Below are 27259 nucleotides of genomic sequence, written 5' to 3'. Positions count from 1 at the left end.
AAATAAACCACACTGATCAAAATTTGAAGTCCACCAAAGTCAAAGATATGAAGTATATACTTAATAACTTTTAAAACACAACGCTGATGTTTGAGTAATTACTTATTTCGTGAAGGAGGGAAGACAGAGAAACCAATGATAAAACTCTGAATATCACATAAAAATGTTTTCTGATTATGGACCTTCATTTTTAATTTAGAATCCAGATGACACACTCTCTCATTTCATAGAGATTTATAAATATTCTAAATAAAAGAAATATCTAGAATTTTATTTGAGTAAAATAAGATTTATATATCTATGGCTTAATTTCTTTTTTATGGCTTAATTTCTTAAATTCAAATTATATTTTTTCATAAAGAGGGAAGGGAATTTCACATTCTGTATTATTTCTAAAGTAGGTTGTATTTAACTGAGATCATGAATTTATTACCTCTAATGTTCTTGTTTCCGTTCACTTTTCAGTGAAGTTTTATAAAGAAAGAGTGAATAGACAGAGGTGAAAAACACAGAAACCGATGAGGAAACAGTTCTAAGCAGATAGAATTTGTCACACGGAGAAATATTGCTGAAGGTGCTGAGGTGTATGATCTTAGAAATGAATTGCTTGAATCCAAAATACGGACACAGTGCCGCATGCCCATATACTTGTTTCCTTTTTTTTCCAGCCGTCTTTTTTTTTCCAAAGGTGTCTAAGCTACACAGAACTGGAAATGTAACAAGTGTCTCAGAATTCTTCCTCACAGGCCTCTCTGATGATCCAGAACTGCAGCCTTTGCTCTTTATCCTGTTCCTGTCCTTGTACCTGGTCACCATATTGGGGAACCTGCTCATCATCCTGGCTGTTACCTCTGACCCCCACCTCCACACCCCCATGTACTTCTTCCTCTTCAACCTGTCCTTGGTTGACATCAGTTTCATCTCCACCACTGTCCCCAAGATGATCGTGAACATCCAAACTCATAGCAGAGTCATCTCCTATGAAGCCTGCCTGACACAGATGTCTTTTTTTATCCTTTTTGTGTGTATGGATGGTATGCTTCTGACTGCAATGGCTTATGACAGGTTTGTGGCCATCTGTCACCCACTGTGCTACCAGATCATCATGAACCCGCGCCTCTGTTGCATTTTAGTTTTGGTGTCATTTTTTGTTAGCTTTTTGGACTCCCAGGTGCACAATTTGATTGTGTTACAAGTTGCCTGCTTTAAGAATGTGGAAATTTCTAATTTCTTCTGTGACCCTTCTCAGCTCCTCAAGCTTGCCTGTTCTGACACTTTCACCAATAACATAGTCCTGTATTTTTTTGGATATTGCTTCTCTTTATGGTTTAATGTGACTGGGGGAGAATTCTAGGATCCTTTGGGTGTCATAATTACTCCTTGACTGAATTTCGTTACATCTATGGAAACTCTATAGTTTACCTTTGGTAGCCCCAGCATCCTCAAAAATGACTAATTTCCCTTTAATATATTGAAAATGTACAAGTTTTCCACAGCTCTTATGTATTCTCCATAGTAAATTCTATTTTTCAATCTGTGAATGCAGCTCTGTGTGAGGATGCATGTCACTGCTTCTCAACCTTGGCTTTCATCGAAATCATCTGGGAAGCTTAAAAGTACTGACCACTGGGTCTCACCACCAGATATTCTGATTTAACTGGACTTGGGTGTGGTCTGAGCATGAGGATTTAAAAAACCACTCAGGTGGTTCTAGTGTGTGGCCAAGGTTGAGAACTACTGATCCCAGTCAGATCTTTCACTCAAAGGTGACCTGTATGCCTTGTGTCCTAACTGCTCATGGACGAATGCCCAAGATCTGAAAGAGATCAGAGGTCAAAGGGGGAAGATATGAAGAGCCTACTGTAGTAACAGGCAATGTGTTTTCCCCGTTATTTCTTTTTTTTTTTTTTTTTTTTTTTTTTTGCGGTACGCGGGCCTCTCACTGCTGTGGCCTCTCCCGTTGCGGAGCACAGGCTCCGACGCGCAGGCTCAGCGGCCATGGCTCACGGGCCTAGCTGCTCCGCGGCATGTGGGATCTTCCCGGACCGGGGCACGAACCCGTGTCCCCTGCATCGGCAGGCAGACTCTCAACCACTGCGCCATCAGGGAAGGCCTTCCCCATTATTTCTGATTATTTTCTTCACATAGCTTCTCAACATCGTACGCATGGGCCTTGCTTTGGGGTGGGGTGCTTGAAATCACTGCTCTATGTTCCATCTTGTGCTCATCGTACATATTTTCAACAGTGGTCTGTAAAAGCCTTAGTGCCCCAAATGCTCAACTGACCCCTTTATACCCCTCAAGCCCTTGGTGGAGTAGCTTCTTCCTTCAGTTATGATTACTATGTTACCACTTTTTTCTTTCTTGCCTTTCAGTCTCTCAATAATGCTTTAACTAACTCTCTATATTAAATGTTCTTCATTAAAATAACTAATTGGCTTCTCTTTTTTTTTTGACTGAACCTTGACTGATATTGTAGCACAAGTTATAAAAGTGTGTTGTGAGGTGCCTGCAATTGCATGATTACAAAATGTGCACAGGTAAGATGGGTGGTTGTCAATAATACATCTTAGGCATGGGTATGCAACTGGAAAATAGGCATTGGTATTATTTTTCCTATTGCACTGGCTCTAATGATGCCTGAGGACCATTAAATCACCCAAGTCATCACAATAAATTTATCTTCTTTTACATTACTATAGGATTGCAAAGGATCATGTTGTCAGAATGGGGAGGTCTCTCCTTTAACTAGTATCAGCCTGGTTATTAGCACTTCACCATGCTTCACTGTCTTCAGTCAGGGTAACTCAGTCTTTGGGCTCCTTTTGTTTCCTACAAGATGGTTTTCCAATATTCCTTAGAGATGTCACACATCATTTTTGTGGTAGTTATCTTGGCTTTCTGAAAGCTTTCCATAACTAGTTTTATTGCTTTGTATTTTCTAACTGAGGATAAACAACTACTGCATTGATGGCAAACTTAGATATTAAGGGAATGCATGTGACAGAAGAGAATTACAATTATTTAGTGGGAAAAATATTGCTCATTAAAATTATTAATATTGCTAAAATATTATATAAATATATATCTTAAAATATTATATTTTATATCCATTTATGCCAGCTTAAAAGATAGCCAAGAAACCTTGGAAAGCACCAAAGGAATGTTGCTTTTTTGTGTGTGCATGGTTTAATTTCCAGTATGTTCCACTAAATTTACTACCTCTTATTTTCACATAGCACCTTCTTAAAATTTTCAAAGATTGCTTCCATGTCCTGGCTATTGTAGATAGTGCTGCAATGAATATTGTGGTACATGACTCTTTTTGAATTATGGCTCTCTCAGGGTATATGCCCAGTAGTGGCATTGCTGGGTCATACGGTAGTTCTATTTTTGAGGACACAGGGAGGGGGAAGGGTAAGCTGGGACGAAGTGAGACAGCGGCATAGACATATATACACTACCAAATGTAAAATAGATAGCTAGTGGGAAGCAGCCGCATAGCACAGGAAGATCAGCTCAGTGCTTTGTGACCACCTAGGGGGGTGAGATAGGGAGGGTGGGAGGGAGATGCAAGAGAGAGGGGATATGGGGATATATGTATATGTATAGCTGATTCACTTTGTTATACAGCAGAAACTAACACAACAATGTAAAGCAATTATACTTCAATAAATATGTTACAAAAAAAGAAAGATTTGTGCAGAAGCTAAAAAAAAATAAAAGTAAAAATAAATAAAATTTCAAAGATAAATGAACATAGGGATTTTTAAATCTGAAAATATTATAATAGAATATACACACTTGAGTATTAATCTTAGATTTTCTACGAATTCATGAAATGCCTTTCCATAATGTTCACTATTGGTAAAATGGTAATAAATGCACTTGCAGGACAAGATTGGGTGAATTTAAATGATTAAAAAACAATGTGAAATTGATTTAGTTTTAAAATGTTGCCTAATGACTAGAAAATGGGATAATTTAGACTTACATTTCACCTTGTCATTCAGGACAGCTTTTTCCGAACAAACCATTTCATGTCCTCTTTTCTGGCTGTTATCCCATTCCATTAATTCTTCTGGAACAGTGGTGAACATAACTACAGACGTTCTTCTAGAGGTAGATGCACCTGTTTCCCAACAAAAATAGAGCAGCGTTTTTTGTGTTTTTTCCCAGCGTTATTGAGACATAATTGACATATAACATTGTGTAAGTTTAAGGTGTACAATATGCTGTTTTGATACATGTATCTATTGTGACATGTTTACCAAAAGAAGGTTAGTTACCCATCCTTCACCTCACATAACTAGCATTTTGTTTTTATTGTTGTTAGGGTTTGAACATTAACTTCACTCCCATAATAAGTTTCAAGTACAAAACACCATAGTGTTACCTATTGCCACCATGATGTACATTACATCGCTGGAATCTGTTTCATCTTATAACTCTAACCAACATCTCCCCATTCCCATCACCCCTCAGCCCCAGGCAACCACCATCTACTCTGCTTTGATGAGTTCAATATTTTTAGATTCCTCATGTAAGAGAGAGAACACAGTTGTTTGTCTGACTTATTTCACTTAGTTTAATGCCTTCAAGTTTCATCCATATTGTAGCAAATGGCAGGTTTTCCTTCTTTCCCCTGCCTAAATAATATTGCATTGTATGTACTATTAGTATATCACATTTCTTTATCCCTTCATTCATCAATGGCCACTAGGTTGTTTCCATCTTTTTTCTGTTGTGGAAGATGCTGTAATGAACATGCAATGCAGTTATCTCTTCAAGATAGTTTTGTCATCACCTTTCGACATACATACCCAGAAGTGCAATTGCTGTATCATATGTCAGTTCTATTTAAAATTTTTGAGGAATTTCCATATGGTTGTCCACAGTGGCTATAGATTCCCATCAACAGTGCCTCTGGATTCTCCTTTTCTACACATCGTTGCCAGCATTTGTTTTCTTTGGCTTTTGGGTAATAGCCAGTCTAACAGGTGTAAGGTGGGAGAATTGTTTTCACGGTGTCAGATCCCACACTGAGGTGTCTAATATAAGGTTTAAACCCCTCACGCCCTAGGGAGATTATCCCAGCCTGTACTATATTCCCCTCCTTTTCTGTGTCCCCTCCTAGGGGCACGGGTCCTGACCTGATCGCTTCTCCTTTCCTCCTACCCAACTCCGTGTGGGTCCTTCTCTACAGTTTTGTTGTTGTTGTTTGCAGAAGAGTGTTTCTGACAGTTTCCAGTTTGTTTTCGGTGAGAATCTCTCCACATACAGATGTATTTTTGGTGTGTTCATGGGGGGAGGTGCACTAAGGGTCCTCCTACTCCACCATCTTGATCTCTTCCTGATAATGAAGTTAATTTTAAGTGAGCATTCCAGAATTCATAAGTTACCTGATATTACAAACTGTGATCTTGGGTATAATACAAATCATCTTTTCTGTTTAACTTCCTCATCTGTAGAATAGTGCTAAAAAAAATTCTTAACTGCGAGGGTGGTTGAGAGGAGGTAACCAAAGTACTTATTAGAATAGTGTTTATGACATAGTAATGGATCAATAAGTGTACACTATCATATTCACCACATTAATAGGCCAGTGCAGTGTTTCAACTAATGCACTTTTCAGACAGAAAATTTGATTTTCCCTATCACCTTTCTAAATTTTTAACCTTGTGGGACAGTATTTTTTTAATCTCAATGCAGTATAATTCTTAATCATTTTTAATCACAGAACTTAAAGCACTCCAGGAATAAGCAGATAATATATGCACATGGTAAGATATTAATAAAGGTTGATATCCTTTCTACCATCTATTATGAGGTTGGTATATTTCAAATTAATTGAATACCATTAGTACTTTATCCTGGATGCCTGACTGACCATTACATTTTTATTTTTATGCAATGAGACCTTGACCAGGTTGAGGTCATGGACTGATAAATATCATTTTTCTATATAGTAGAAGGTAGCACAGTGTAGGTGGAGATTAGGCACAGCTCTAGTTTGTGTAACACTGAATAAATTATTCACTACATTATGAGAAAATGTGAAGACAATTTACCATTTATTCATCCAGTACCTCTCTTCTTCCCTGGAACCCTCACCTTCTATAGACACCTCCAGGAATGCCTGAAAGAGAAAAAAAAGTATGGTTTCCTTGTGTTTATTATCAGGACCCTCAGTGGAATCTGTTTCTCTAATAGTCACTGCACGATTAAGAGTCATAGAATAAAGGGTGGGGTTTGAAAAGTTCTACAAATAATAAAGGGATAAAAAAGTTAGGATAGAAATTTCTCAATTACATGTCAAAAAGTGAATGTGAAAAGATTCCTATTTCCTTCACGGAATGTAGGAGGAATTGGGAAAAGGTAATCACTAGTTTTACTACATACACATCAATCTCTGTGTTTTTTCATACATCATGTCCTGTACATTGATATATTTAACTATATCAAAAGAAAACTGTAGTTTTATTAAACTGCTTTCTACTTACTGTTTGATTATTTGCTAGAATGAGATATTTTATTAATGAAAATAAAATTCAATAAATGATTTTGAAATAAAATGATATCTGTTGAAAATTTCAATGAAATATGAACATTTTAGCAATATGCTTCCATTGATTTCTTCATCTGTAAAATGGAGATAGATAATAGCATTTCCTTATGGGTTTCCATGAAAATACTCAGGAGTAATGTACATAAAATGCTTGTCATGTATTGTGGAATGTAATGCCTATTCCTTTTTCCACCAGGGTGATTATAGCTTTTTTTTTTTTTAATGCTTGAAGTCTGCGGTTCTTAAAATCTATTTTTGCAAAGTGAACCTTTTTTTTTAAATAAATTCTTCCTAGAGTTTGATGATCCCTTTGGAATAAAACTTCAGGTTTCTGTGTGTGTGTTTATGTATGTCTATACACATATGTCTCAAATAATATTTTAAGCCTTATGAAAAGCTACATCCCCCAGCCTTTATTCTGACTCCCACAAACAACTTATTTGTTTTTCTGGTTGTAATTCTGTATTTCTAAATTAGCTCCTTATACAGCTTTTTCATTTTTCAGCTTTTGATTTTTTCTAATTACCTTCTTCTCTGAAAAAATTAGCATGTAGTTCTCTTGCTATTTTAAAACATAATTCCCCTCCCCCAATATAATTATATAATAAATTAGGATAAATCGAAAGTCAGTGTCTATTGTTTTATTACATAGATGTTTACCATTTTATGCCATATGAGTTTGATCCAGATTTTATTTTATTTTATTTTACTTTTGATCCAGATTTTATAAATACATTCTCTTTCTCACTTTTTTCTTTGGATTTTTTAAATGGTAAAATTCCTTGTTTCTTTGTTTTATTTCTATCAATTCATCACTGGTTCATCCTCTCCGGCATAAATTTAAATCTCTTTTCAGTAGATCCAAATGAATGAGACAATTTACCAGCTTCATTTCCTGCTGGGGGGCATCCCTCTTGGGCCTGTACGTACATACACACATACATACATATACACACTGTATCTGGAAGGACAGAGGAGAAAATGATGTTTATCTTTGGGAGAAAGGACCGGGAGACGGTATGGGAGTGAGAATATTTTACTGACTACCACTGTTTGAAGATTTCCTATATGTGTATCTATGACCTAGCCCCCTCCCCCACAAAAAAACATTTAAAAAAATAGCGTTAGATCCCTATCTACTGGCTTGTGACAGCAAGTTAAAGAGAAAGGTGAATATATGATCCAATTTTTTAAAAAAATTTAAGAACATCAGTAAAAACAAGAAAAAAAAATCCTGAGCATGAGCATATCGTTTAATTGGGCTGTGTGAGGCTCCGCACTGAACATGGGGAAAGGCTTGAAGAAAAGTTGTTTGTTTAGCATCCGTCTACCTGTACAGGAAAGCCCCGTCTTCATCCACGTCCCTGGAGCTGATTCTCTCCCACTCTCCTGCCCGCCTACCCAAGACCCACCCCCGCCTTATCCCCACCCCTGGGCCTAGTCTCTGCCCACCTTCAGGCTGAGACTCTAGCACCGCCCTCCAGATCCGGTACCCAGCCACAGCCCCGCCCTCAGTCCCGTCAAGAAACGGGTGTCCGCCCACAACCCTGCCCTCTGGGTTTGGTTCCGCCCACAAGCTGGTACCATCCCACAGCCCCGCCCCTAGAGTGGGGTCTCAGTCGCTGGCGCTGACCCAGCCCACGGCCCAGCCTTGCACTCACTAAGCAAACGAGAACACGTCGTCGGAGGCTTGGGTGCGAGGCCGCCGCCCGGCCCGCCGCCTTAACCCAGAGCCCCGCAATGCCCCGCTATCCGCGTCTGCTAGGTACCGGAAACTGAAGCCCCGGGCTACTGCCCGAGACCGGAAGCGGAAGCGCCGGGCGGTTCTGAGGAAGGAGACGCGGGCGGCTCACTGTGCTGTGTGTAAAGTTTTCTCCGCGGGGGACTGGGTTCACGTGGTACGTTCGGCCTTAGTGCGAGGGTCAGGACTCTGTGAGCGGCGGGCAGTCCCGGGGCTCCTGTAGGAGTCTAGGGAGGGGCATGGGTCTGGGGCACCCCCGTCACAGGCTCCGGCGTTCCTCCCCCTTTCCCGCGAGCCGCGTTTCGATCCCTGAGGCTCATCCCTCTGGTTGGCCCAAAGCCTCCGTTTCCTCCTAGCTCTGGGCGCCGCCGTCCCCTCCTCAGAGTTCCCCCTCTCCCCATCACCTTTCCTCGGTGTGACTTTGCCTCCTAGGGGACTTCTAGTCACGTGTGGAGGCATTGTTTTGGTTGTTACAAATGGGAGGGGCTGCTACTGGCATCTAGTGTGTGGAGGCCACGGGTGCTGCTGGACATCCTACAACGCACTGAACAGCACCCGTGACAAAGCATTATCAGTAGTGCTGAGGTTTGGAAACCCTGCTCTAGGGTCTTACAATCTTCAAAGCCCTGAATGAACTTAAAGGTTAGCTGAGTCACTTTTAGCGCCCCTGAGTGACAAGCCGTATTAAAAGCGTCTGGAGTCACAAATCACTATCCAGCCAGAAGAGTTCAGCAAGGCGAATGAATGCACACCGCATGAAGCCGCCTTCTCCCACTTGGAGAGCAGATGGCTGGATAGGAATCAGGAAAATCCAGTCATAGCCAACAATTACACGTTCAATCAGTACAGTAAATACAAAAAAGAAAAGTGAGTGGTGTGGCCTTTGCATCCAGCAGCTTTATTATGCCCTATAAAAGGCCTCAAAAGAAATCTTTGTACCCTTCTTTTTTTTCCTACATACAAGTTATCTCTGGAGTTCAAGTTTAAGTTGAAACCAGCCTCAAGTTTCACCTGTCCTCACTGACCCGTGGATTTCTGCGTGACCAGGTGAGTACCGTGTGGAACTTGTAACAATAGTGCCAGCAGCCTCAGCTGGCAGAACTGCTACTAGGCCTTCCCTGTGCTCAGGTGTAAACACAAGGAGTCGCTAAGAGTGAGGGCATCTTAAAAAAAAATGATTTATTTTTGACGGATTATATTCAAGGGAAAGATAGTAAGGTGTGTGGTGATGTGAGTGTAAATAAGTAAATACAGTTATGTGCAAATAAATACACATTAAGCAAGCATGTAAATAACTGTAAATAAGTAACAAATATAGACTTACTTACATTCCATAATACTAAAAATTTTAGGATTTTATATATAAGTATAAATATATAAATTTTTTATGTGTATATCAGGATTACTGAACAACATTCCTCAGGCCCAGTTCAGTTTGACTTCTAAAACCCTATACATCTTCCACAAAGATTCAAAATAGGGGTACATGGGGGAAAAATAATTTGAACTTCTTTATATTGGCAACAGAAATTTAAAATTGAATTGACCAGCAACCAGATGTATTTTCTGCTTGCAAGTGTTTTCTGTTTGGTTTTGTTTCTTGTTTTGTTTTTTGTTTGTTTTATTTTTTCTTCATGATATTTAAAATCACTTGGAGGAGTACTAAGCAACAACTTGCAGATTGAAGGGTAGGGCAACAGTTTCCAAAGATTGTATTCTACAACTTGGCTTCTATAAGAATTAACTTTGTTTCTCTAAACTTTTATGAAATAACAGTCTGGTGATTCATATTGCAGAGAACCATTTTGAGTAATTTTATACTGTTGGGTTTTATCAATTGTGTGTGTGTGTGTGTGCATACGCCTTTTTCATTCTGTCTTTCCTTTGACATTCTTAAGGGGAATGTTTGCTTGTCATGCAATAGATATTCTTCAGGTGCACAATTTATGGTGACCAACCATGCTCTTTTATTCAGGACAGAGAGAGAGAGAGAGAGAGAGAGAGAGATCTTTTTGAATACTATTTTTGTTTTCTTCTGATAAATACCTGGAAGTAGAATTGCTGGATCATATAGTAGGTCTTTTTAAAAATTTTGAGAAACCTCCATACTGTTTTCCTGAGTGTTTGCACTGGTTTATATTTCTCACAGTGTCCAGTGGTCCTCTTTTCACCACATCCTCACCAACACTTATTTCTTGTCTTTTTCACAGTAGTCATTCTAACAGGAGTGAGGTGATATCTCATTGCAGTTTTGATTTGCATTTCCCTGATGATTAATGATGTTGAGCATCTTTTCATGTACCTGTTGGTCATCTGTGGAAAAATGTCTTTTGCCCATTTTTTAAATCTGATTGTTGTTTTGCTATTGAGTTATATGAGTTCTTTGTATATTTTTGTCATTAACCCCTTATCAGATATGTGATTTGCAATTGTTTTCTCCCATTCAGTAGGTTGCCTTTTCATTTTGTTGATGGTTTCCTTTGCTGTGCAGAAGTTTTTTAGTTTTATGTAGTCTCACTTGCTTATTTTTGCTTTTATTGCTTTTGGTGTCAGATTCAAAAAATCATCACCAAGACCTATGTCAAGGAGCTTACCACTTATGTTTTCCTCTAGGAGTTTTATGGTTTCAGGTTTTATGTTCAAGTCTTTAATCCATTTTGAGTTAATTTTTGTTTATGGTGTGAGATAGTGGTCCAGGTTCACTCATTTGCATTTGGCTCTCCAATTTTCCCAACAGCATTCTTTGAAGAGACTGCCCTTTCCTCATTGTATAGTCTTGGCTCTTTTGTCATAAATTAATTGGCCATATATGAATGGGTTTATTTCTGGGTTCTCTATTCTGTTCCATTGAGCTATGTGCTAATACCATACTGGTTTAATTACTATAGCTTTGTTGTATAGTATAAATCAGGGCGTGTGATGCCTCTAGCTTTTTTCTTCCTCAGGATTGTTTTTGTGGTTCCATACAAAATTTAGGATTGTTCTATTTTTGTGAGAAATACCATTGGAATTTTGATAGGGATTACATACTGCTTTCGGTAGAATGGACATTTTAACAACATTCATTCTCAATCCATGAGCACAGAATATCTTTTCATTTATTTGTATCTTCTTCAGTTTCTTTCATTCATGTCTTGTAGTTTTCAATATATAGGTCTTTCACACCCTTGGTTAAATTCCTAGGTATTTTATTCTTTTTGATGCAATTGTGAATGGATTGTTTTCTTAATATATTTTTCGGATAGATCATTATTAGTGCAAAGAAAGAACAGATTTTTGTGTATTGATTTTGTACCCTCCAGCTTTACTGAATTCGTTTATTAGTTCTAACAGTTTTTTAATGAAACCTTTAGGGTTTTCCATATGTAAAATCATGCCATCTGCAAATAGTGAAAAAGTTTTACTTTTTTCTTTCCAATTTAGACGCCTTTCATTTCTTTTTCTTGCTTAATTGCTGTGGTGAAGACTTCCAATACTATGTTGAATAAAAGTGGCAAGAGTGTGGGCATCCTTGTCTTCTTCCTGATCTTAGAGGAAAAGCTTTCAGCTTTTCAGCATTGAGTATGTTGTTAACTGTGGGCTTATCATATATGGCCTTTATTATGTTCAGGTGTGTTTCCTCTATACCTGCTTTGTGGAGAGTTTTTATCATAAATGGATATTGAATTTTGTCAAATACTTTTTCTGCATCTATTGAGATGATCATATTTTTTCTTTATTTTTTGTTTATGTGGTGTATCACATTGATTTGAACCATCCTTGTATCCCTGGAATAAATCCCACTTGGTCATGGTGTATGATTACACCATGGTGTATGATTTAATTTATTGTTGAATTTGGTTTGTTAATATTTTGTTGCATCTGTATTCATCAGAGATGTTGACCTGTAATTTTCTTTTTTTGTGGCATCCTTGTCTGGTTTTCAGTATCAGGGTAATACTTTCCTTGTAAACTGCGTTTGGAAGAACTACCCCCTCTTCTGTTTTCGGCAAGAGTTTGAGAAGGATTGGTATTAGTTCTTGGAATGTTTGGTAAAATTTATCTGTGAAGCTGCTTGGTCCTGGACTTTCGTTTGTTGGGAGGTTTTTGAATACTGATTCAGTCGCCTTGCTAGTGATCAGTCTGTTTAGATTTTCTGTTTCATCAGAGAAATAGAAAATACGAACTGCCGCGTTGGACAGAGCAGAAGTATAGAACATTTCCATCATACCTGAAAGTTCTGTTGAGCAACACTGGTATAGAGTGGCCCATCCTCTGACCCTCTCTCAACACTGACTCCAGGTGCAGGAGTCGCTGAATCTGTAAACTGAACCGAGACCCCTCCTCCCCTAATAGGAGGCTTCAGCTGCCAAAAGACCTGGAGAGGGTACTCAGGACCTGGGAGTGTCCTGGGCACCTTCCCAGCCTGCTTTCCTCTTGGGGCTTTGGGGGTGTCTGGATCCCACCCCTCCTGTCACTCCTCAGCTCATGACTGTAACTATTCCTAAAGGCAAATTGGGTTCCTGGTGGGAAGAATGTAGATTTCTTCTACCTGCAGAGAGTGGAGAAGATCTTCAGCAATTATCTGGGTCTGCTGGACTCACACTAAGACCTCAGGGAAGATTTGGTATGAGAGGCTGTTCAAGTTTCCTATGGCTGCTGTAACAAACTACCATAAACTTAGTGGCTTACAGTAACACACATTTATTTTCTTGCTCTGGAGATCAGAAATCCTAAAAGGGTTGGCAGGGCTGCATTCCTTTTCCATCTTGTAGAGACCACCTGTATTCCCTGGCTTGTGGCTCCTTCCTCCATCTTTAAAGCCAGTGAAAACATCTTTAAATCTCTCTCTCTCTCTTTTTCTCTGACCTCTGCTTCCATCCTCACATCTCCTCTGACCCTGACCTTCCTGCCTCCCTCTTATAAAGAAGAACCCTTGTGATTTCACTGGGTCAATATGTATATTCCAGAATAATTTTTTCCATCTCCAGATCCTAACCTTACTAACATCTGCAAAGTCCCTTTTGCCATGTAAGGTCACATATTCACAGATTCTGAGGAGTAGAGCATGGACATCTTTGGGGCAGAGGCATTAATCTGTCTACCCCACAGGCCCAGGAGTCAAAGACTCTCTGCAACAGTTTTTCACCTGGACACTCAACCGTAGTGTCCAGTGTTCCCCTCCCTGCACACACTCACTTTATTGCTTTTATCTTTTGGATGCAGGAAGGACACAGATAGAGACCTTGAGAAGCTGGTTTTATGGAGTTACGTTGTATTCTGTAACTCCAGGGAGAGGAGGCATTCCCTTATAGAAAGGAAACATACCATTTCTGTTGCTTTGTACCTTGATTTTGTTGTTGTTGTTTTTGTTTTTCATTTAAATTTATTGGAGATAAAACTGTCCATCAATACCTAGAGATCGTGTCTTTCTTTTTTTGGCTTCATGCTTTTTCATTATGAGGATATTCCGTAGTTTACTGAACCAATTTCCTATATATAGCAATTTGTGTTGTTTCCAATCCTTTGATATTATAAATAATGCTACAGTGAGTAACCTCGCTCTTGTCTTTTAGTATTTGTGTATCTTTCAAATAGATTCCTTGTAGCGTGATTGACAGGGAAATGATAAATGTTTTTGCATTTTGCTTGAGGATAACAAATTTCCTTCCACAGGAGTTCTACCCCAACAGTGTATGAGAGTGCTTTTTTCTACAGCCTTGCCAATGAAAGATGTGGTTGGTCCCCTGTGTCTTTGTTGATCTGACAGATAAGAAATGGTATCAGTGTAGTTGCAATCTGCATCTTCATCCTGTGAATAAGATCAATGATGATTCTACTGATTGAATTGGTAGTGGTGGAAACCAAATTAAACTGTGTCTCAGAGTGGGTGGGACATGAGGAAATGAGACAGAGAGTAAAAAAAAAAAAAAAAAATGATGAGGGAGACAGACTGGGTGGTAACTAGAAAGAAAACTATGCCCTTAGGATAAATGTGTCTCACTACCAAAAACACTTTATTGAATTTAAATGGTGTGAGGGAGTCCAGTAGAGTGGGAGAGCTTGAAGGGAAGGGTAAAGGAGAGAGAATCGATGGTGTCCAGCTCCTAAAAAGGCAGATGGAGTGGAACACAGAACAGAACTGCAGAGCCCAGTGTTATAGAGAAGGCAGGTCCTGGTTTATAACGAGAGAGGGAGGAAACCATGGTGCAGAATATAGTTTTGGTGGCAAGATACGAAGGTAGATTCCTTCTCATGGAGATGACTTTGAGAAGTAAGGTGCAGGACCATCTGCTGAAAGTGAGGGTGTATTTGTTATGTATTGCTGCATGACAGAGCATCCCTAACCTTAGTGACTAAAACAATAATCATTTGCCATCTCTCACAGTTTTTGTCATTCAGAATTCAGGAGCAGCTTAGCTGGAAGGTTCTGGCTTGGGACTTTCATGAGGCTGCAGGAGGTTATCAGCTGGGACTGCAGTCATCTGAAGGCTTGGCTGGTGCCGAAGGGTTCACTTCCAAGGAGGTTCCCTCACATTCTGGCACATCAGTGCTGACTGTTGGAGGGGACAGTTCCTTTCCAAGTAGGTCTCTCCACAGGGCTGCTTGAGTGTCTTTGAAATATGGCAGTTGCCTTCCCTTAGAGCAAGCAGTTCAGAAGACTAAGCAGAAGCTACAGTGCCTTGTAGGGATCTACCCTCAGAAGTCATCTCCACAATTTTCTATTGGTCACACAGGTCAGCCCTGATTCAGTGTGGCTGTGAATACCAGGAAGCTTGGATCATTCAAGCTATTCGGGAAGCTGATAACCACAGAGGGAAAAGGTGAGGCTGTGTGAGATTTAAAGAGATAAGAGAAGGGTTCACAAGTAGGAAGTTACACTGACTTATAGAATTGCCCTGCGGTGTTGAGGGCTCTTTTCACGTTGCTGACCGTGCTTTTCTAGAGGTGGCAACATGACCACTCTTGTGCAGGTTGGTCTGCCCAGATGTTGCCATGAGCAGGCAGATGATTGGAACCATGCCTGGTTGGAGTTCTGCTGGGCCAGAGTGAAGGTAGGAGGTAGGGGTGAGGAAATTTGTTGAAATGAAGGACGGTGAGACCCAAGCTGGGAAAGTAAAAAATGAGGAGAGGAGGTGGCTCTAGCAGGAGGGTGGGAGAGTGTGTGGACTGAGCCCTTTGCGTGGGAGAAGAACACATGTAGTGAAAGAAAAACATGAATGAGCAAGGTCGAAGTTTGGGAGATTGGCTTCAGAGAGAGAAATTTCTGAACTATTGTTGTAGGTGTAGAATCATGTCCGGTGATAACAAAGTCTAGGGTGGTGCCTGGGGAAGTGCGTGGCCAAGGTGGAATGAGGACAGACTCATAGTACTGTGAGGGCCACCCTCCTGGGCTCTGATGTCATTCGACTGCGGTAGGATGGGAGGTTGAAAGAATATTGGGAGTCAGGGGCCAGAGTCTCCAGTGAATGAGACTACAGCTACAGGGATTGTAGCTGGGAATGTGTTTGTGACAACCACGTGGATGGGAAGAATGTGCCCTGAGACTCAGTGAAGCTGAGGTTTTAAGATGGATGGAGAAGTAGCCACCATTGTGGGCAGAGGCAGACGCATTTTGAAGGAGGAAATGGTGGACAGACTAAAGATTTGTCCTCAGTACCCTGGAGAGGAAAGTTGGTTGTGAACACTTTGTGCTTTCCCGTTTATTCCAGAGCCCTGTCCTGAGTGCACTGTGGGGATACGAGGAGGAGCATCCTCGTTCTTCTGCTCCCTGTTGTTCAGGAAAACTTACTGTCTGAATCACAGGATGGCGACCATGGTTCTGTCCCCCACTTTTGGTGAGTTTGAGGGTCAGCCCTCAGAGCCCAGGTGTTAAAGGCCCCTGCACCACAGAGCAGGTAGAGGGAAGGGACTGAGAAGTTGAGGTGGGTGTGTTACCCCAGGAACCTGTAGGTCATTGGTGCCTGACTCTGTGGTTCTTGGGATTTGGGACTTAGCTGGTTTGAGTGTCTCTGGAGATGTCACCTGTGTGGCGAATGTGTGGGAACTTTTGAATTATACTTCTAATTCTTTATATAAATTAAAAAAAAAATAACAGTGGTATCCTTTGGGACTTCAGTTTCTTCATCTGCAAAATGGAAATAGTAGTCTTTTCCTCCAGCATGGGAGGGCGCTTGGCCCTATTCTCTGGCCCTGGGTGAGACAGTGCTCTGTTCCGTTTTTCTGTGGAAGCTGGGTGTGGGTGTTTGGATGTCGGTATGTGCTGTGTGTGGGAATAGTCATTTGTGTCTGTTGGGGATACAGTCAATCACAAGTAGGTGGGGGAGCCTCCAGATTTGTGAGTGTGAGAACAGGGGGCAATCCTGGATTCTTGGGACATTTCTTCTTCTCCAGCTCAGTCTTCCCCGTACCCAGCCTCTCACCAGAAAGGATGCACAGAGGAGGAAGGGTTGGCTAATGGCTTCCTGACAGACTGGTTACAGGTGAGTCAGATATTCCTGTTTCCAAATCATTATTCCTTTGACCAGAAGTTGGACTTGTTATCCTTCAGTGACCTGCAGCATCAGAGCCAAATCAGGTCTTTGGGCATCTGATGGAGGGTCTGGGGCAACCCAAACAGTGTTAGCATATGTCAGCATTTACTGCAATGTAGAGCCTCCTCCAGGGTCACTGTCTACACCATGTTCTGCTGAGAGGTTTTTTTTTTGTTTTTTGTTGTTGTTTTTTTAATTTTATTGAAGTATAGTTGAATTTCAATGTCATGTTAATTTCTTCTGTGTAGCAAAGTGACAGAATGTGTGTGTGTGTGTGTGTGTGTGTGTGTGTGTGTGTGTGTGTGTATTCTTTTTCATATTCTTTTCCATTATGGTTTATCACAGGATATTGAATATAGTTCCCTGTACTATACAGTAGGACCTTGCTGTTTATCCATCCTATATATAATAGTTTACCTCTGCTAATCCCAAACTCCCAATCCTTCCCTCCCTACTCTCCTCCCCCTTTGCTGAGAGTTTTAAGGGGAAGCTAAGGAAAGACATGACTGTGTCCTAAACTCAGGCAATTGGTGATGGCCATTAGGGCATCATTCATCCATTTACCAAGTACTTCTCTGATTTCTGCAATGTCCTAGGCCTATGCTCATCCTTTGAGATTGAGGGGAATTCGATTGCAGGATGTCACAGTCTCACTGGGAAAGAAAATCACCTGTGTGTTAGAGGTACATTTAACATTGGGGGTGGGCATGAATAGACAGGAGAAGAGAGTTCAGGGCTGACCCTAGGAGCAGTTGAGAGCAGAGATCAGAACCCTGCCCATACAGCTTCTGCTTTGGATTCCCTGTTCCTACTCCTCTCTCATCCTTGGCTCTTTTCCTGTCCACATTGGTGGGGTTGGTCCTTGGCTAAGCCATGATGTTTGTGGTGGTTTAGGACTTGGTGACTTTTGAGGATGTGACTGTGGAGTTCACCCAGGAAGAGTGGGCACTGCTGGACCCTTCTCAGCGAACACTGTACAGAGATGTGATGCTGGAGAACTGCAGGAACCTGGCTTCACTTGGTAAGCCTGACATCATTCCTGCATTTATTTAATGACTCAGGTAACAAGACTTTTTTAAAATTGAGGTATCATTCACATAACATAAAATTCACCATTTTAATCATTTTAAAGTATGCAGTTCAGTGGCTTTTTTTTTAATCTTTATTGGAGTATAATTGCTTTACAATGGCGTGTTAGTTTCTGCTTTATAACGAAGTGAATCAGTTGTACAGTGGCTTTTGATAAATTCACAGTGTTGTGCATCACCCCTAAAACCTGTACCCATTAAGTGGCCAGTACCTGTTACCTTCCCCACTCCCCACTACTGGCAACCACTAATTTGCTTTCTATCTCTATGGATTTGCCTATTCAGAGCAGTTCATATCAATGGAATCATAAAATGTGTGATCCTTATGTCTCATTTCTTTCAAGCAACTTAATGTTTAAAGGTTTAGCTATGTTGTAGCATGTATAGTTTCTTTATTCCTTTTTATGACTGAATAACATGCTCTTTTATGGGTATACCACATTTTGTTTATCCGTTCATTTGGTTGATAAACATTTGGGTGGTTTCCACTTACTGCCTATTGTAAATAATGCTGCTTTGAATATTTGTGTACAAGTCTTTGTTCAAACACCTATTTTCAGTTCTCTCCACTACGTATCTAGGAGTGGAATTCTGGGTTATAGATTACTATGTTTAGCTTTTTGAGGAACTGACAACCTGTTTTTTACAGCAGCTGCACCAATATATGAGCGTTCCAGTTTCTCCATGTCTTCCCCAACATTCGCTTTTTTGAATATAGCCATCCTCCTGGGTATGAAGTGGTATCTCACTGTTGTTTTGATTTGCATTTCCCTAATTACTAATGGCACTGAACATTTTTTTCATGTAATTGTTGGCTGTTTGTATATCATTTTTGGAGAAATGTCTATTCAAGTTCTTTGCCAATTTTTTAATTGGGTTATCTTTTTTGTTTCTGGGTTTTAGAGTTTATTATATTCTGAATACTAGATCCTATTTGCAAATGATTTCTTCCATTGTATGGTATCTTTTCATTTTCTTGGTAGTATCCTTTGATACACAAGTTTTAATTTTGACGAAGTCCAATTTATGTACTTTTTCCTTTTATTTCTTGTGCATTTGGTATCATACCTAGTTATTGGTCCTGAAAATTTAGCTCTATGTTTTCCTCCAAAAATTTTATAGTTTTACCTTTTCAATGAAATCTTTTATCTATTTTGAGTTAATTTTTATATGGCTTAGGAGAAATTGTCAGCTTCATTCTTTTGCATGTATTAATCCAGTTGTCCCAGCATCTTTGTAGTAAAGACTATTCTTGCCCCCATTGAATTGTTTTGGCACAATTGTCAAAAATTATTTGACCATAAAATGCAAGTTTATGTACTCTCAATTATTTTCCATTAATCTGTGTTTAGCATTGTGCCAGTACCACATTACCATTGCTTTGATGTCAGTAAGTGTGATTTCTCCTATTTGGTTCTTTCTCAGGACTGCTTTGTTTATTCAGGATGCCTTGCAATTCCATATGAATTTTAGGATCACCTTTCCATTTATGTAAAAAAACTGTTAGAAATTGGATAGCGATTTCATTGAATCTGTAGATGATTTTGGTTATTATTGTCATAACAATATTAAATTTTTCAATACATATCCTCTTTCTTATTTTTAATTTGCTTCTGTTGTGGTCAGAGTAGATACTTTGTATGATTTAATTGTTTTTAAATTTATTTAGACTTGTTTTGTGGACTAACATGTGCTCTTTTCTGGAGCATGTTTTCCATGCACTTGAGATGAATGTGTGTTCTGTTGTTGGGTGAAGTGTTTTATGTCTGTTAGGTTTAGTAAGTTTATAGGATTGTTTAAGTCCTCTATTTCCTTGTTGGTCTTTTAACTAGTTGTTCTACCCATTATTAAAAGTGGGCATTGAAGTCTGCAACTATTATCATAGAACTCTATTTCTCCCTTCAATTCTGTCAGTTTTGAATTTGTATATTTTAAGCCTTTGTTGTTAGGTATGTATATGTAATTATTATATCTTCTTGATTAATTGATCTTTTAATCATCATATATTTTGTTGTGTCTTGTAAGAATTTTCGTCTTAAAGTCTTTTTTGCCTGATATTAGTATAGTCACATTCTCTCTTTTTTATTTGTGGTTTATATGGAATATCTTTTTCCACTTGTTGACTTTCAACCTGTTAGTGTCTTTAGATAGAAAGTGAGTCTCTCATAGATAGCGTATAATTGATTATTTTCTATCCATTCTGCCAAAATCTGCCTTTTAATTGGACAGATTAGTCTGTTTACATTTAATGGAATTACTTATAAAGAAGGACTTAGTTGTGTCATTTTGCTGTTTGTTTTCTACATGCTTTATATCATTTTTATTCCTCAGTTCCTCCATTATTGTTTACTTTTGTGTTAGGTATTTTCTAATGGACCATTTTGATTCCCTTCTCATTTCTGTTTATATTTTTTAGTTATTTTCTTAGTGGTTGCCTGAGGGATTGCAATTATTTTAATTTTAAACAATCTATTTTGATTTCATATCAACTTATTTCAACAGTATACAAAAAATTAGCTCCTGTATAGCTGTGCCCCTCCTTATGCTGTTTTTTGTTTGTTTGTTTTTTACAAATTATAACTTTATACATTGTTTCATTAACATGGATTTATAATTTTTAGTTCAGACATTTCTCTTTTAAATCATATTAGAAAAAAAGAGGAGTCATAGCCAAACATACATGAGTTACAAACCAAAAATAAACAATTGTTTTTGACTTTTATATTTACCTATTTATTTTCCTTTATTGGTGTTCTTTATATCTTTGTGTGGATTTGAGTCAGTATTCATTGCCCATTCATTTCAGCTTGGAAGTCTCCTATTAGCATTTCTTGTAGGATAGATATGTTAGTGACAAACACTCAGATTTTGTTTATAGGAATGTCTTCATTTCTTTATTTTCGAAGGACAGAATTTTTGGTTCACTTTTTTTTTTTTTTTTTAAGCAGCTTGAGTATATTATCCCAATGCCTGTTGCCTCTGTGGTTTCTGATTCAAAATTATCTGTTACTCTCACTGATGATCCTGTGCACATGATGAATCTCCTCTCTCTTGCTGCTTTCAGGATACTCTGTCTTTGTCTTTCCAGAGTTTGATTATGTGTTTCAGGATGGATTCTGACTCTTTGAATTTATCCTGTTTGGGGTTTGTTAAGCTTCTTGGTTGTGTACATTTATGCCTTTCATCAAATTTGGGGAAGTTTTTAGCCATTATTTCTTTAAATATTCTTTCTGCCCGTTCTTCATTTAAGGGACTCCTATTATGTGTATGTTGGTATGTTTAATGGTATCCCATGGGTCTTTTAGGTGCTGGTCATATTTTGTTTATTCTTTTTTTCTTTCTGTTTTTCAAACTGAGTAATATAAGTTGTCCTATCTTCATGGCTACTGATTCTTTCTTCTTGCTCAAATCTGTTGTTGAACCACTCTTCTGAATTTTTCATTATAGTTATTGTACTTTTCAATTCCATAATTTCTGTTTGGTTTCTTTTTATAATTTCTGTCTCTTTAAGATGTTTTCTGTTTGGTCAGAATCTGTTCTTATGGTTTCCTTTAGATCCTTAAGCATATTTAAAACAGTTGATTTAAATTCTTGGTCTAGCAAGTCCAATGTTTGGACTTCCTGAAGGATAGTTTCTACTAAATTTGGGGTTTTTTTTTCCTCTAATGGGCCATACTTTTGTGTATTGGCCTGCCTTATAATTTTTTGTTGTTGAAAACTAGACATTTGGAATATTACAACATAGTAATTCTGGAATCACATTTTTCCCCATTCCTAGAGTTTGTTGTTGCTGTGGTATGTATGTTTAGTGATATTTCTGAACTCATTTTTGTAATGTCAGTATTTGTTGTATGTGGCCACTGAAGACTCTGTTCTGTTATCTTAATGGTTAGCTAGTGATTTATCAGATTTCCTTGAACACTTGGAACAAAAAATAAAAAACTCCTAGTCTCTCTATACAAGGGCATACCTTCAAAATCAAGCAGTTTATAACTCTGCCTTAGTTTTCACTTCCTGTTTGTGCAGAGCCTGAAGGTCTGCCAAAGGTGAGGACTTAGTGCCCTCTCATGTCTTTTCTGAGCATGTGCCCAAGCCTGGGTATGCACATGGCTTTCTAGATTCAAAGGAATATGAGGGAGCTTTTCAGAAAGCTTTTCAAAAATTCCCCAAAACATTTTATTCTATACTTTTCCTCCAGGCTTCTTGGTTTGCCTTTTGCTTTCCTTTGCTGTTTCCACTTGCCTCAGGCAATAGTGGCTAATATATTGCCTTTTAATGTCTTCAGCCCACTGGGTAACCAGCTCAGCCTTCGGAGAGTTTGGGGTTAGATAAGTAAAGGCAAGCCCTTTGAGCCAGTCCTTCAGGGAGCCACCAGAAAGGTCAAAACAAACAACCATAGCTTGTTGAGAATAAGGTCCATCCTACTCCCTCTAGTACTAGGAGTTGTCTTCAGTGTCACAGCCAAAGCAAGGAGTAGAGGATGAGGCAAGGGTCAGTTAAAATGTCAGCTGTTTTTTGTCTTTGATTAAGCATTGTCCTGGTTGCTGTAGACTTTTGATAAGTTTTCAGAGTTGTGATAAAGTTGTTCTGACAGTTTTTGCCAGCTTATTCACTGTTTTCATAGAGAGGGGGACTTCTGAAGTTCCATATTCCATGATTTTCATTGTCATCATTTCTCACAAGACGTCAAGCATGTGTCTGTTTCTGGGTCTGTTACTGGGGTGTAGGAGTACAGTGATGGAGACAGACATGGTCCTCATGCTCATAGACCTTTCTGTTTAATTCCTTCCCTATGAACTGAATATTTCCTTACCCTGATTTTATATTCTCCATATGTAAAAGCTTTATAGCTTTTGAAGTGTGTATTTAAACTTGGGCATGATTCCCCGCCACACACCACCACCACCAAATGGAAGATATTAACTACTTGATGACCATGAGCACATAGCCCCAGGCCTCCTGGAGCCTAAGGACTGATAAAGTTAACCCTTGTGACACCACCCTGTTCCCTCATCATCAGCCAATCAGAATTGTGCACGATCTGATCATGTACCTTGCAACTCCCCTGCCCCCCACCACCTGACTTTTAAAAATGATTTGCCAAAACCCTTCGGGGAGCTCGAGGCTTTTTAGGGCATGAGCCACCTCGTCTCCTTGCATGGCCTTGCAATAAACCTTTCTCTGCTCTAAAATAAATAAATAAATAAATTTTTTAAAAAACTTGGGCATGGACTTTGGGCCTGTGTGTGCCCTGTCACCTGGATATTGAATGAGTTGCTTGTATTTTTGTTTCCTGAGAGTTACTATATTCATTAGAATTTAGATGTAATTATTTCATTGCTCCCAAAGCCACACTTGCCCGTCTTCAGAATTCTTGGCTTCAGTTTCATGCAGTTGCTTGTCACTTGCACAGCCCCCCTATAACATGGCTTTTTTCCGCAAATAGGGTATCATGTTGATAAACCCAGTCTGATCTCCCAGTTGGAGCAAGAAGACAAGGTGATGACAGAGGAAAGAGGAATTCTTCCAGGCACCTGTCCAGGTGAGCACTAGGAAGATACGAGAAATAGTCTTTTTGAGGAATAGCTCTAGCCAGTGATTCAGGGCATGGGAGTATTACATTTGGAAATGGCAATCAGGGAACTTTGTAAAATGTCCTTTTTTTCTGACAGAGATGGCCATGAACATTTGTTATGAGCTTCCTCATGCACCTTCTTTCTTTCCTCTTTAACTTTCTGTTCAACATCTCATACTTTACTTTGGACTCAGAGGGGGAAAAAATAAAGACGTCTCCTTTCCTTTTTAAATTTAAGTCTCATATGAGCTCTTTGTCCAGCTCCTTCCTACTTTACCTTCCTGATAATTCCTCCCTTTGTAAATCTCTGATCAGTCCTAATCCTTTTAGAATCCTTTTTTAATACCTGTAATTTGAATACTCATATCCCTTTCATTGCAAACTTGCTCAAAAACCCTAATCCCTCAGTCTGTCTATACTCGTGTGTACTTTTGTGTTTCTTTTCTCCATCAGCTTAAATTTCTTTTCAATTTGTTTCAGATTTGGAGACGGTACTTAAAGCAAAATGGTTAACTCCTAAGAAGCATGTTTTTAGAAAAGAACATTCTAATGGTGTAAAAGTGGTAAGACTAACATGATTGATTGCTGTTTTTTCACAGTAGGAGAATTCCATAAGTTAGAAAAGCCACAGAATAAACAGGAGAGTCATTAAAGGGAAATGTCATTTACATATGAGATAATGGTGTCTCAGAAGAGATACTGTAAATCAGTTGTGAATTTGGAGAAAACTATAAATTAACTCCAGACTTGTTTCTTTACTGAGAGTTTCCACAAGTAAATATTTCCTTAAATGTGATTAAAATATTGACTGTCAAACTATAAAGTGGTCTTAAATTTATCAGAAAATGTTCTGTGAATATGATAAGGACTTGTGGCAATGTGTCTGTCTCTCTTTTTTTAACTTCTAAGAGCTCAAGCTGGGCAGAAGCCCAGTTTGACAGGCATTTAAAATAGGTAACCAAAACATCAATTATAATAATATAACAGAATTCCTGGGAGAGAGAATTTGTATAACAGCGTTGAATATTAAAAAAATATTATAAATTATACTTTTCATTCATCTCTTAACAGGAGAGAAGTCATCTGGGAGTGAAACTCAATGAATGTAATCAGTGTTTTAAAGTCTTCAGCACAAAATCTAACCTTACTCAGCACAAAAGAATTCATACTGGAGAAAAACCCTATGACTGTAATCAGTGTGGCAAATCCTTCAGCAGTAGATCCTACCTCACTATTCATAAGAGAATACATAATGGGGAGAAGCCCTATGGATGCAATGACTGTGGGAAAGCCTTCAATGATCCTTCCTCCCTCAGACTGCATGTGAGAATCCACACTGGAGAAAAACCCTACGAATGTAACCAGTGTTTTCATGTCTTCCGCACTAGTTGTAACCTCAAAAGCCACAAGAGAATTCATACGAGGGAGAATCACCATGAATGTAATCAGTGTGGCAAGGCCTTCAGCACGAGGTCCTCCCTTACTGGGCACAACAGTATTCATACAGGAGAGAAACCTTACGAGTGCAGTGATTGTGGGAAAACCTTTAGGAAGAGCTCATATCTCACACAGCATATGAGAACTCATACTGGAGAAAAACCCTATGAGTGTAATCAGTGTGGAAAATCCTTTAGCAGTAGCTTTTCTCTTACTGTGCACAAGAGAATTCATACTGGTGAGAAACCCTATGAATGCAGTAACTGTGGGAAAGCCTTTAATAATCTCTCAGCTGTTAAGAAACATGTAAGAACTCACACTGGAGAAAAACCCTATGAATGTAATCATTGTGGGAAATCTTTCACCACTAACTCTTACCTTTCTGTGCACAAGAGAATCCATAATAGGTGGATATGACTACAATAACTGGGAAAGCATTCACTGATTTCTTATCTCTCAGACAACTTGTGATAACTCACGCTTAGATGTATGAGTTATCTGTTGCTGCATAACAAATTTCCCTTCAAAACACAGTAGCTTTAAACAGCAAACATTTATTATCTATAGGTCAGGAATTCAGAACCAGCTTAGCTGTGTAGTTCTAGCTCAGGAACTCTCATGAGGTTGTAGTCAAGATGTCAGCAGGAGCTACTGTCATCTACTTTACTGCTGGCTGAGGAGTCCACTTCAAGAATAGCTCAGTCACATGCCTGGCAAGTTAGTGCTGGTTGTTGGCAGGGAACCTTCATTTTCTCACCATGTAGGACTCTCCACAGGGCTATGTGTCTTTATGACGTAAAAGCAGGTTCCTCCCAAAGCATTTGATTTAAAGAAGAGCTAATGCAGAAACCACAGTGTCTTCTCTGACCTAGTCTCAGAAGGACATATCATCACTTCTTCCGTATTTTAATGGTCACACAGACCAATCCTGATACACTGTGGGAAGAGACCATACTCAGTATGAATACCAGGAAACAGATTGTTGGGAACCATCTGAGCAGTTTCCCATGAAATCACTGATGTAAGGCCTTCAGGAGACCCTCATTCTTTCAGTCTGTTCAGTATGAAGTAATATTTAATAACTCTCATGTTAATTCACCCGTGAAAGAAACCTCATGAATCCAGTCTTTGTGATAAGCTTTCAGCTCAAATTCACCCTAATGTACACAAAAGATTAAGTATTGTGGATAAATCTGAGGAATACAGTGGTGATATCTAGGGAGTCATGTGACAATTCACACTAAGGGGAAAGTCCTATGAATATCATCAGAATGTAGAAGTCTTCAGGGACACTCATCCCTTAGAACACACATGAGGAATCATTACAGAGGAACACTCACTCATATAAGGAATGTGGAAAACCCTATAGCACAAGAGTTTACATTACTGAACAGAAGATGAAGAGATTCCGAGTGCAAGTACTATGGGAAAGCCTTCAGTGTTCTCTCAACTTTTAAGAGATACGATGATTTATTCTGGAGAGAATGTCCCATTGAATGGCATCAGTACTGGAAAGCCTTCCATTTTCCCACATTCCTTAAACTGAAAAGTCGTTGCAGAGAAATTTGTGAGTATAAAGAATGAGGGAATGCCTTTAATGATACCTCTTATGTTAGGAAAGCTATGAAATTCCTGGATGCAAAACCTGTGGATTAATTTTGGGAAATCTTTCGGTGAGTCCTGTCTGTTGACTTCTGAGAAGTCACGCAGGTGGGGAACCCTAGAAGATACTCAACATGAGATTGCCTCAGCTCTTCTCTGAGTGGCCACAGAATACTTTAAACTGGGAATGAAAAGTGTAGATATTATGAGCATGGAATTACCTTTATCAGTGTCTCATCCTTAGGGTGGGGCAACTAGCTCTTTAATTTTCAGTCTTTGCTTAAGTATAAACGTTTATATCTATAGCTATACCCTAAGATAAACCTTAAATTATGTTCCATAGTTTTATATGTAATATGTTTATCATCATTTACTCTAAAAATATTAACACATTGCATATTTATAAAGGTATTTCTGATTATCTCCTGAGTGATTTAGTTTATCCTAGTAGAAATTAGACTATATTTGCTACATACCTTTTTCCAATTTAATGACATTTTTATCAAGTAAGTGGACTTTATGATGTTCAGATATTGTATGTACATTCAGGTTGGTTTTTATTTTTCTTTCAAGCTTATTTAGTGATAGATGTGAATTAAAGTCTTCCACCGTTGTTACGGATTGACAAATTCTTCTTGGTAATTGTCATTTTTTCTTTACGTATTTTGATGTAAATAGGTACATAAATGGTTAGGTATTGTTTTGTGAATTGTTCTTTTTTATGTAGGGGCCATA

At 38.9% G+C, this 27259-nt stretch overlaps 2 protein-coding genes across 3 annotated transcripts; both read left to right on the top strand.

Moving 5' to 3' along the window:
• Window positions 1–636: 636 nt before the first annotated feature.
• Window positions 637–1354, top strand: LOC309959968 (olfactory receptor 7E24-like; the record flags this gene model as incomplete). Its single annotated transcript, XM_082836507.1, is given in 3 exon segments — window positions 637–654; window positions 657–705; window positions 708–1354. Coding segments are annotated over 3 exon segments (714 nt in total).
• A 7050-nt stretch (window positions 1355–8404) lies between these two features.
• ZNF558 (zinc finger protein 558) lies at window positions 8405–27259 on the top strand. 2 transcript variants are annotated; one of them, XM_082837092.1, is made up of 8 exons: window positions 8405–8466; window positions 9274–9356; window positions 16001–16126; window positions 16683–16771; window positions 17717–17843; window positions 23357–23452; window positions 23966–24048; window positions 24557–27259. In XM_082837092.1, the coding sequence occupies exons 3-8, from the start codon at window positions 16096–16098 to the stop codon at window positions 25337–25339; spliced, it is 1209 nt and encodes a 402-aa protein (XP_082693218.1). In that variant the 5' UTR covers window positions 8405–8466; window positions 9274–9356; window positions 16001–16095; the 3' UTR covers window positions 25340–27259. The 2 variants fall into 2 exon arrangements, with proteins under 2 accessions (XP_082693218.1, XP_082693219.1); XM_082837093.1 differs by lacking the exon at window positions 8405–8466 and having other exon boundaries at window positions 9084–9356.

This window comes from Leucopleurus acutus, assembly GCF_964270905.1.
Source record: "Leucopleurus acutus genome assembly, chromosome: 3".
Lineage (NCBI taxonomy): Eukaryota > Metazoa > Chordata > Mammalia > Artiodactyla > Delphinidae > Leucopleurus > Leucopleurus acutus.
The sequence above is the reverse complement of the archived record's forward strand: the minus strand, read 5'-3'. Positions and strand labels throughout refer to the sequence as shown.